Source organism: Micropterus salmoides, unplaced genomic scaffold (genome assembly GCF_014851395.1).
Source record: "Micropterus salmoides isolate LMB-PRFRI ecotype aquatic unplaced genomic scaffold, ASM1485139v1 Ms_hic_scaffold_5, whole genome shotgun sequence".
NCBI lineage: Eukaryota > Metazoa > Chordata > Actinopteri > Centrarchiformes > Centrarchidae > Micropterus > Micropterus salmoides.
In genome coordinates, this window is record NW_024044237.1 from 14,224,264 (window position 1) to 14,236,249 (window position 11,986).

At 41.7% G+C, this 11,986-nt stretch overlaps 1 protein-coding gene across 1 annotated transcript; it reads left to right on the forward strand.

Moving 5' to 3' along the window:
* The first annotated feature begins 2,641 nt into the window (after positions 1-2,641).
* dusp1 (dual specificity phosphatase 1) lies at positions 2,642-5,975 on the forward strand. The gene is made up of 4 exons (XM_038700310.1): positions 2,642-3,336; positions 3,586-3,731; positions 3,852-4,071; positions 4,746-5,975. Exons 1-4 carry the CDS (start codon positions 2,928-2,930, stop codon positions 5,099-5,101), a joined length of 1,131 nt encoding a protein of 376 aa, XP_038556238.1. The 5' UTR covers positions 2,642-2,927; the 3' UTR covers positions 5,102-5,975.
* Positions 5,976-11,986: the final 6,011 nt, after the last annotated feature.

The following is an 11,986-nucleotide window of genomic DNA, read 5'->3' on the forward strand; positions in this document are numbered from 1 at the left end:
ATTTTTAGTAATTCCAATAAAAGTCCGAAAATTTTGTATCGTTTTATTGACAAAAATTATATTTGTTTTCACAAATACAAAGAGTGACAAATCTTGAGCACGTTTTATTACATTAATTTGTCCATGTAGGCTACAAAAAACATAATGTCATACAAAGAGAGGCAATGCTTTGTACCAGATTTAGTTACTTTCCTTCAGCAGTCCCTGGAAAATGAATACATTTATGGTTAGGCTCTATATAAGGACAGCCTGTAAAACTGTAAAGAGTAGCCGTGCAAAAAGATAACCAGGAAAGAACTTCTAGTACTTGTATAGTTGCGAATAAGATCAGGTAGGTAGGCCCCTAAGTTCATTTTCACGCTCTGTGCAGCCTGTTAAGTTCATCGAGCTTAATGTTCATAAATAAAAGGAATTTTTACTGATCATCACACACACCAGAAACAGAGAGCTATACGTCATGCTTTGATGTGGTTGAAAAATGTATCATCATATAAGAAAATCCACAAACTCCATTAGTTAAGGTTTTTCCCATGGCAACAAATGTATTTTTTGGTTTTGTTTCACCACATGAAACCAAATGTTTTTGGCTGAAATAAGTGTCTGTTTTTCAGACACTAGAAGTCAGGATAGGCCCTGTGTTTTCCCACTGATGGCTCAGCTGTTGCTCGTAGTGACAGTAACAGTAAATAGGCAGGGATGACAGCAAGTGACAGCAAGTTCAGACCACAGGAAATGCCTCTCTGTCAACCTCTGTTTCACTTCCCTTTCTGGATGAGAACTACTGTTGGTTACAGCCCATAAGTATGGGAATCCAAAACAGAGCGACAACTCATTCTCTATTTTCAGACCTCAACTCTGTATTTTTTTTGTTGTTGCACGTTTTGGTTTCACACTATTGCTGGTTATCACAACAAAACAGCTACATAGAAAATATCATACATGGATTTCGCCAGTTGAACTTTTTGTAATATTTTGCAGAACATTTTGGAAAAGCACCAATTTCATAGTTAACAGTGGCAGGTGTTGTGAATAAATCAAAATAGGGGTCACTTTTGGGGGGAGAGGGGTGGTGGAGGGAACATTTTCTACTTCAGGGAAATATACAATCTCCTCACCTTGCCTCCTCTGTACTAGCTGTCATTGTTCACTCCTTCATCAGGTGTTCAATTTCACCTGATGACTTTCACTTCATGACTGGACAGAAGACACATTTACAGTAAGGACAAAGTGTTTGGGTACGGACTGTTTTCGAAGCCCCTTGTCTAGTGTGTAACATTCCTGCTCTGTGGCATGTGCTTCACAGTTGACTCATCTCACAGGTGTGTGAGGTTAAACCAGCTGGAGAGTTTTTGCACACTGTTGTGATTGGTGAAATTTCTCTCCCTTACGCTCCCCTCCCCCACCCCTCTTCCTCAGCCACATAATCTATCTTCCTCTTGCATGAAGTAAAACACAAGGTTCAAAACAGCATGGATGTGGATTCACCAGGTTGAAAGTCCTTGCTGGTGCAGATTACAATAAGTTCAGAATGACGTCAAGGCCTACAGAGTGTATGTCATGTCAGCTTGATCTTTTGAAGCAATGTAAAACTCTTAGCACATGCAGCATAACATTTTAGTTATAAAGGCTTTATTACAATTAATTAAGATGTTTAGGGCAACAGTATTGTCTTCAAAATGTGACTGAGTTGCACAGTTGAGCTGAAGGTCAAATGGGTTTTTGAATGGAGGATGTGTCACAACACTGGGCCCTACCTGGTTTTAAGTTTGCTATGTAAATATCTCTTTCACAACAAAACAAGCCCGGCGTGTCTCTCTCTGCTGTGCAGTTTCAACACACCCTCTTGTCGATGTAGACGCCTGCTGTCCTTCAATCAAGATCCACCTCTTCCCTTTACTATGAGACAGACGTGTTGTTCTGAGTCAGCAAACCAACAAACAAAAAGGGTTTCCCAGAGTGACTGTAATCGTGTTTGCTTTTTAAAATATAGGCTATTCTAATTTTGCGGGAGGAAAAACAGCTCATCCATCTGTTTCAATTAGGCCACAAATGAAACAACACTCACAAATCAAGGGATCTCCATGTTGTCTTCCTGGTAGACCAGTGTTTTGTTGCTCAGCATGTGGAAATTTACTGGACATCAGATTTCTATACAGTGATTAACTTTTATGGTTTGCCTTTGCTCTCGGGGCATTGCACACTATGTACCTCTGACTAATAAAAACAAAGAATAAACGTTTATGGCCCCCCCTGGCAGATATTTACTTATTATCTTGTTATTTGTCAACTCTCAGATGAAGAGACAAAATAGAAATCTAATTGAAAAGTAACATCATGGAAAATTTAGGCAGATTCCTTATTTGTTGACGTTGAAATGAGGAAACATCAGATTCATTATCGACGTATGATAGAAAGCCTAACAGCAGGAGCGGACCCCTGTCTAAAAGTTATTGACACCGCGTGCCCGCGTACGTGCGGTACGCCTGTACAGAAATGTCCAGCTTGTGCGCGAGCCCCGTAGCTGCGCTGGGTAGGGAGGGGGAGGGGAGTGACGTCTGCAGTGCTGGCAGGAAGCCAAGAGGGGCGGTCTCCTTACGTCACTGTCCTCATTCACAAGAAGGCCCATATATAAGTGTGTTTTACAGCAGCGACAGACAGAAGACGTACTCGTTGTGAACTTAACGATATTAAACTTTTATAGCAGAACTACAGCTACTGGATACAACCGAGAAGAGGAATAGCAGCTTTGAAACTAAAGTATTGAAACTTTTTTCTTGTTTGTGTGCGTGCGTTTTAATTTTTTTTTTTCTATAATCAAGCTAACCGGAACAAAGGACTCGCCGCTTCAAAGATTACATTGAAAAAGCCTTTTTTTTTTTAACCACACAACTAACCTTCTGTTTTCCTGCCGTAACGTTACAAGATTTATGTATTTGGATTTAGTTTTTCAATCCCGCCGTCCTACTATGGTCATAATGGAGGTTCCCACCATCGACTGTGCGTCCCTCCGTGGTTTGTTGGAGGGCGACGTCCCGGGCTGCCTGCTGCTGGACTGCCGGTCCTTCCTGTCCTTCAACTCGTCCCACATATCGGGCTCCACCAACGTGCGCTTCAGCACCATAGTGCGCAGGAGAGCCAGAGGCGGTCTCGGTCTTGAGCACATCGTCCCCAACGAGGACACCAGGAACCGGCTTCTGTCAGGGGAGTACGAGTCCGTGGTGCTGCTTGACGACCGCAGTTTGGACTTAAGCCAGGCGAAGAAGGACGGGACACTGATGCTTGCTGTTACGGCCCTGTGTCGCGACCCCTGCGGAGCCAGAGTTTTTGTTCTCAGAGGTAAGAAAACGGGGGGGGGGGAATGGTTTTACTTTTTAGAAGAGCCTCGCACAATTGTTTCACTGTATCCTAACAACCGGGCAACAAATGCGGATTACAGCTGTCACCATACCAGCTGGTACTGGAGTAAACAGAGCTCCAAAATAGCTCCATGAGCAGCTGTCACCTTTTTTTTTGAGACCCTTGTTTAATCGTGGATGCTTCTCTGTGCTGTGATCTGACCTAGCTGTCTTTTCCTATTTTTTACAGGCGGTTTTGAAACGTTTTCAACAGAGTATCCAGGGATGTGTACCAAACCCTCCCCTCCACAAGGGCTGAGTTTGCCTCTCAGCTCCAGCTGTCCTGGGAGCGCAGACCCAAGCTGTAGTCCCTGCAATACTCCTCTCTATGATCAGGTGTGTATCTTTTTATTTTGTGCGTAATCACATTAAGTACACATTTGTTTCTCACTTCCTGTTTTACTGTCTTGTTGTATATGTATGACTAATTTGTTTTGTTTATTTTCTTCTGTTCAGGGGGGTCCTGTGGAGATCTTGCCTTTCCTGTACCTTGGCAGTGCTTACCACGCTTCAAGAAAAGACATGCTGGACATGCTGGGGATCACCGCTCTCATCAACGTATCTGCCAACTGCCCCAACCACTTTGAGGACTCTTTCCTCTACAAGAGCATCCCAGTCGAGGACAACCATAAAGCTGATATCAGCTCCTGGTTCAACGAGGCAATCGAGTTTATTGGTGAGTATGTCTGCCATTTTTACTCCCTTCACACCCCCTCAACTGCTAAATGTGAGCGCCTATCACAGCTGTTACCCCCTGAGCCCGTTGATGGCAAGCAACACAAACACCCAACCCCCTTCTTCCTCCACTTCACTGTTTGACTCCCGGATTTAAATTTTAAAAAGTTCCCTCCAAAACCGACCAGCTGGCTCAGCACAGGCTCCCCACTCCAACACAATGGTGGTGACATCATCACCACCTCTCAGGCGTAGAAAAAGGGATGCCCCCTTTTAATGAATTGTTAGGCAGTGGTCCCAAACTAGCTCTGTAGTGGGTAGGCTGACTGGGATTGAATAGATCCCTCCAAGCCACTCTTTGTTCCGGCTGAACAAAAGCAATTTCTCCTCACTCACTGTCTGCCTTCCTCCCAGATCAATACCCCAGCAGGGGTCTGTTCCCCTCTTTTGTCTATTCAGACTGCCTCCTTTGGGAATAACCCCCACCAGCTCACACCCTGCACCCCTATTAACTGTGTTCCTGTGTCTTAATGAGCCCGTTGAATTTAAATAGCAACTGAAAGTGTTGCAATGACTTTTGTGGTTTTGCCTTCCTGAGAAAGTTTTAACCTCAATTCTTTGTAATGCAAGGTTTAAAGTGAACTAATGTTGCCTTTTTCTTCTCTTCTCCCCCAGACTCTGTGAGGAATAAAGGAGGCCGTGTGTTTGTGCACTGTCAAGCAGGCATCTCCCGCTCCGCCACCATATGCCTTGCCTACCTCATGCGGACCAACCGCGTGAAGCTGGACGAGGCCTTTGAGTTTGTCAAGCAGCGCCGCAGCATCATCTCCCCCAACTTCAGCTTCATGGGTCAGCTCCTCCAGTTTGAGTCCCAGGTCCTGGCCTCGTCTACCTGCTCCTCGGAGGCGGCCAGCCCGGCCCTCGGCAACAGCAGCACCGTCTTCAATTTCCCGGTCTCCATCCCTGTACACACCTCAGCTGGTCAGCTTTCATTCCTCCACAGTCCCATCACCACCTCTCCCAGTTGCTGAGGAAGTTGTGGGGAGCACAGACTTTGTTTGGACTTAAACTGCAAGTGACTCTCTCAAAACATTGTCCTGGTTATGAATCATTTCATGGTGATACTGGTATCACTGGACAGAATGAGAACTATTGTTTGGGGGTCAGTTCATTTTTGTTCTGCTGGCCAAACCTCTTGTCAGTTGGCCTTGGAAACTACCATGATGTTTGACCTCCTAAATGTGAAACTCATCCATGCTTTCAATCCTAGATAACTTGCAGAAATGGCTGTTAAGTTAGTTGAGATTATACCTGTAGCGGAAGTTAAGTATCTGAATATTCTTTTGTTTTTTTCATGAAAGCAACTGCTTTTGATAATCATGATCATGTTTAAGTAAGCAAACAAAAGTGAGAGGGCTAAGAGTTGTCTCAGGAATGTTAACTTATCTTCTCAAATGTCCATTTTGCTTTCTGTACTGGTAAAAGAAAGCAATATAAACCTATGCCCCAACATGGCATGGAAGTTACTCCTTTATTTGACGAACAATGAATGTATCCCTTTTTTTTCAGTTGTAGATGTGGCAGAAATCTTCATTTTCAGTATGTAAGTTGAATGGGTTGCCAATTCAAATGCAAAAATACCTGCCTTTCAAGACACCATGAAACCTCGACGATCCTGACGCATTGGGGAAATGAACCATTAAATACCTCATGTTTCTGTACTGTGTACTGCAGCTCTGAGACAGACAGCATCCCAAAACTCAAATGGGGTCGCGTAGTCCTCAGTGACTGCATTCGCCTATTTATTGAACTAAAGTAATATATTTCTTTATCATATCTATTTTTACATATGTATGTTTAAATGTTTTTATACCGTTCAATAAATCTCAATTGAATTTTGTAGTCCGTTGGACATTTTGCTCTTTTCTTTCATCTTATGTGTGACACAAGACTGATTTATTCACTGGTGGCTAATAATGCACAATGACTTGAAGCGAATCATGATTTTTAGACTACACTGATTTTAGTTTTGCATTAAATGTCACATCTTACGTTAATTACCAATAATGCCCAGTAACTTGAGATAAGTAATACAGATTTATCTTTCTATTTAAAGAAACATCTTTAGGTTGTAAACATTATACAAAGCAAATTCATGAGCTCATTGTCTCCCAAATTTGAATTACAATTCTGTCCTATTAGATAAAATGTGTGTTTGTGTATGTAGCCAGCAATACAAAATGGGATTAACTTACCATTGTTTTTATAATCCATTTGTGGACTATTTTCTTGATTAATCATTTGGTCCATAAGATGTCAGAAGTTAGTAAAAGAAAAAATGGCCATGACAGTTTTCCAAAGCCCAGTGGACATTCACATTTCTTGTTTTCTCCGAACAACATTCCAAAACTAAGACATTTCACTGAATATTATAGACTACAAACAAAACCAGCAAATATTCACATTTTCAAAAGTGAAATCTTGAGCCATTTTGCTTTAAATTACTATTTCATTTCACCTCTGAAAAATGTATGTTTACATATTTAATAAACGTTCATTTTGATGCTTCAGATGACAAAAAGGAGCAGCACAAGAACAACAAAGCTGAACTAAAACTGATTTACTGGCATGTCAGAAATACCTTTGTGCACGTCCTTCCCTGTTTTGTTCCATGCAAAGGAATCCTGTCATATATCTGCATAAAGATTTTGCCTACATTAGAGGCATGATATCATGGCGTTGGCCATTGTTCGGGCCACACTCCCTCTCTATGAACCCATCTGAGACCAAGGCAACAGCAGGAGGCCTAAAGAATCAGCCAAGGAGCCCTCCCTCAGCGGCCACAATAGGAGCAGCTGCAAGGCGTTTGGGAAAAGTGTGACAACTAAAGAGCATTCAGGGATCGGTCAACCACCGGCCTTGTGTCCCCTGCCTCCCACACCAATGGGGAGGTGGAGGCGCAGACGGCCGTGAAAGGGAAAGGAATATGTTTGGGTTGCAAATTAGCCTAAACATTGGCTGTATGACCCATGGCGGGGTGTGAGAAAAAGGAGATAAAACTTCCTCCAGAGGCGATGATGATGATGCTACCCCAAGGCCTTCAATACAAAGCAACTATTTGCATTTAATGAAGCTAAGGTTTAGGGGGAGAAAACCTAAAACACTGAAAACACTTTCACTTTAAATACATGGATACTGACAGGTGACAAAATGTATTCTTTGAACGGACATCTGTTTCTTATCTGACAGCAATGCAAATGTTTGTCTCTAAAAAGAAAACATCACCAGTGATGATGCCTCTGTGGTGAAAGGCTCATTCATGACCTCACCAGCTCCCTCAGACAAGCTGTGGTTTTGGTGACATATGTTATGTAACACCCCCCACCCACCCCAGCCAATAGCCCGCTCGCTTTTGTGTCTTCAGATTTCCTGTTGTCAGGAGTGTGTGTTGGTGTTGTCTCTATGTGTGTGAAACTTGTTCTGCATCTTTTATTATCTGATGTGGGTGCTTTGGAGGGAAACAAGCCATCACTCAATTGAGGGACATTAAAGGGACATTGTGATTTTAAGTGGGCGTGTGAGACAGTCTGAATGTGGTGCAAGACAATGTCAAGGTGCTATACAACATGAGGCTGGAACGCGAAAACAAGACTGTTCATTTTGACTGGTTCATGTAAAAAAAGTAAAGTACAAAGTTGCTTAAGTTTGCGCCTTCTTATTTCTTACCATATCCTCAAATTTTAATTCGACAGAGTTGACAGTAATGTCATTCACTGTGTTGTCAATTGATTGGTCCATTTAGCAACTGAGTGCTGACTCAACTTCAAAGTCATTTTAATTAACACATTCCTAAGAAAACAAAGGTTACATAATGTGTCAGACACAGAACAGGAAGAGACTCCCTTTTTACATAATCCAGTCTGGATCAAATATGTTGGATAGTGATAGTGTTCTGTAAGTTTCATGACTCCTTTACATATAGATACAGATATGTGACACATACCTGCTTCTTTAAAGATTGAGAATAGCAGTGTCACAACACTTTTGAAATACCGGTGTGTCCGTGTGTCCAGTATCAGGGAATGTTTTACATTCATTTTCACACATTTCATTTTACTTTGTCCCATTCTCTTTGTGATTGTTCATATCTGTGGCCAGAAGGTTTACAGGTTCAACGACTGATGGTGTGACTGTGCTTGTTCACAAAACCACACATTGGTCTCACATTGCTGAAAAGGAAACCACTTCTTGTTTCAATATCATCAAACAAAAATGTGCAATAGAAACATAAGATAAAAAGAATAGCTCGGGCAGACCAATAACAGGTCCTGTGGTTTCCTTTTAGCCCTCTTACGTATCTGGGGAATGCATGCAAAACATTAGGTGCTACACTCAGTGACGTATTTTGAAGTTGACGCTCTAAGCTCCACATTACTGTTTTGTCTGTGGACTTTTTCAAGGGAGATTTGAAACAAACATCAGATTATCTTCTCTTCAAAGTAATTAGCCCTGACATGTAGCTGCAGTGTTGAGAAGGTGATGCCACGCATGGCGGGACACACTGCAAAGGTATAGCGGACTCCATTGGGATGCCTATGTTGTTTTTTTCTGGTGATGTGTTTGGTATCATAACATGTTAGCCACTAAAACCCAGTAAGTTGATACACTACAGTACAAGACTCATTGCAGAGTAGATAGCTTCTGCATTAAATTCACAATAAAAATATAATCTTTCACATGTCTGAGAAGGGAAGGTGTTTTTGTAATCGATTACACAGTTCATGACTGCACCACTCCAGCTGACTGTTCCAGTCAAGAAACTTTGACAAAAATAAAACCAAGCACCAAATCAGATTTTTTTTAACCTTTATTTATTCAGGGAAGCTTCAGTGAGAGGAAGCCTCTCTTTCGCTGGTAAATGAGGGAGGGTAAGCACTGCATGTTCACTTACCACACCCAGATTTATCTTGCCGGTCTGGGGACTGAACCAGCGGCCTCCAGGTCACAAGCTTGCTTCTCTGCCTGTGGTGGCCTAAAGGTTCTCATTGCCTCTCAGAATTGTCTCTGCTGAATGACTCTCGTGGGAACATGACACACAGACACTGATGAGAAGTGTTACAGTATACAAGACTAAGACCACAACCCCACCCATTACATTTAACCTGACTTCCTGTGTGAGACGGGCTTAAGTGCGAATGTGATTGCCAGTCAGATTACTGGATGCTGTTTAATTATACTTCTCACACTTCATCGTACCTTGAAACTGGATTAAGTCTCTCTCACACACACATGTCAATTCTCGCAAACACACACAACATCCTGAGTGAGAAGATTTAGTCCACACATTGATGTCATGGCACAATACTCACCTGCAGTAAATCTGTAAGAGGATTATGACGGGGAGGCCTCTGTAACATCCTGTGGCTAAAGCATTGTAGTGGCTTGTTCTGACCTTTACATCAACACAGAGTGCAGACACACAGTCTGTGGTGTGGGCATTGTTTAAAACAGAGTCAACATGGACCTGTCCTATAAAAGAGGCAAATGTGTCAAAGCCAAAACCAGCTGCAAAAACTTTAAATGGATAAATAAATGCAGCAATGTTGTGGTTACTGTGTATAAAAAGGAATAAAAAGAGAGAGAATGACCGAGATGGTGAATTGCATTCCCCCCCCCCCGCTTCTACCAAACTCTCTGTATTTATGACATTCAAGAGCACAGCTCTACCAGAAACCCTGCAAAAGGAGCCAGAAAAGCTGCAGTTGCGTGACAGGAGCCGAGATAAGGCCAGATCTGTGATATGATAACCAAAGAGTTGTATAGCTCAAGGAATGTCAGGACATTACGTATGGCCACAGTAAAGTGGCTTTTTCCTTGCCAGCAGGGCTCCCCTTCCTTTAACAGCCCCGTCTGGAATGTCAGACGATGGTGGAAGAGAAACTATGGCGACTCTTACGATGCACACTTTTGTTCATCATTCAGGGCATCTCAACAGAAGTTGTATGATATTAATCTCCCATTGTGTTTGCAGTTGTTCCTCCTGTCCAGATAAGAGACCTCTGCAATGCCTTAGGATAAAAAGGTTGGACATAAAATCTCCAACAATATGCTATAAAGTAAAAAATAATAATAATAAAAAAGCCGATATGCAGAAGTAACAACTTTTAATTATTCATAATTGTAAATATGCGTCAGATATTTGAATGATAGCCAGAAGTACAGCACACCTATCAATCCCCCTCCTCCTCCACACTGAGAACAGAGCCAGTATTTTTCCACTCACTGGAGGTACGGGGTTGTGTTCACACGCAGAAGTGAGATCCTGTGTGGAGTATTCAAGGAATGTCTGACATCCTATCTTCTACACTGACCGCACTCTGGGCAGATGATGTCACACCCAAAGAGCGTACACATGGGCAGACATAAATCACACAAGGCCGGGGCAGCTAAAACGATTAAACTGTGTAGTAATATTTTGGTTCTGCGTCAGCATTTTTTAATCAAAGATAATATGGATATGGTTACAGTCGTGACATCTTTGCAGATCCATCTAATTAGCCACCGCTGGCACACAAGCAAGGCCAGTTAGTTGTAATTTTGTCAGTGACCTGTGACCATGAAGGCACCGTGGACTGCTATTGCAAAACCAAGCAGCCATCAGAGATTGTTGACAGTGATGACATAAAACAAGCTGAAGAAAGCATCAATAGTCTTCTCCTTTTTCCATGCTAAAATAATGCAGTAATTATTAGAAGCAAAGATCCTGCTTCAGAGATTTGAGGGCCCTGGTCAAAAGCAAGCATGGGACATCCTGAATCTAGACCCTGACCCTTTTCAGTCCACATGGATACAAAGGCTTTCTTACAAGCTGCGGCAGATCCCACATGACTGAGAAATGGTTAGCACTCATATGGTCTTACTGGTGGAGCTTGCAACATTATTCTGATGAATAACAGCTGCCAAAACGCTTGTTATTAATTAGATTTATTTACTTTTGATCTGGCTTTTTTTTGTGGAGCATTGGACAAAAAAGTTAAAATATTTGAGTCAAGTGAAGATACTGCATTAAAGGTCAACTGCAATATTCACTAAAATAGTGAAGGGGACTTACATGATGAGGAAGGATTTTTGTTGATAAGCTGCTGAGCAAAATGCGCCCATCACGTGTGGTTTAGCCCATAAACTGATTGTTTGCATTGTAATTTTTTCTCTTTATATCTTTAATTTTTAAAAAAGTTTTAAATCACCCTTGTAAGTGTCATGTTTTGTAATCACACTGTATCATATACTCTTTTTTTTTTACTTCCAACCTTTTACACATGTTCTTGTGTAAAAATGTATACTATTATTTTTCCTTTCAGTTTTTACCTTTGTATACTATTAAAATGCAATGTGTTCTGTTTGTATTATGATAATTTATTTGGAATACGTATGATTCATTAAATGTAATTCTAGGTACTGAGCTGAATATGCTATGATTCTGTAATTTAGCAGTGATGGGCAGGGAACTACATTTGATTCACCTATGACAATAATCTCAGATGAATGGATCAAATGTTGAACACAGTTCAGTAGAGCACATCACACAAATAGATAGTCCCCAAAGAGGATACCTGATTCTGAGCAGTCTTCCAAATGCATTGGGTGTGAGTGCCATCTTATGGAAGATATTGTGCATTACCAATGATTAAAATACATTCTGTAATGGGAATGTAAAGCCTGCAAACAAAATTGATTCCTTTAGCCTTTATACGCATTTAGGTTAGGCTACACTATCAGTTCTTCATATTGACTTTATCACCCCACTTGTTCAGAAAGTTGAGGTAGTCTCAAAGTCTCTGTTGACATTGAAGAGGTTGTGAAATGATCAGTGTGGGTGTAGAAAAGTCAACAGCCTGCAGTCAAACACTGGAATG

Coding starts and splice junctions, on each gene's coding strand:
- dusp1 (XM_038700310.1), top strand. CDS start 2,928: ATGTATTTGGATTTAGTTTTTCAATCCCGCCGTCCTACTATGGTCATA. Junction 3,337..3,585: donor CAGAGTTTTTGTTCTCAGAG/GTAAGAAAACGG, acceptor TATTTTTTACAG/GCGGTTTTGAAACGTTTTCA. Junction 4,072..4,745: donor CGAGGCAATCGAGTTTATTG/GTGAGTATGTCT, acceptor CTTCTCCCCCAG/ACTCTGTGAGGAATAAAGGA.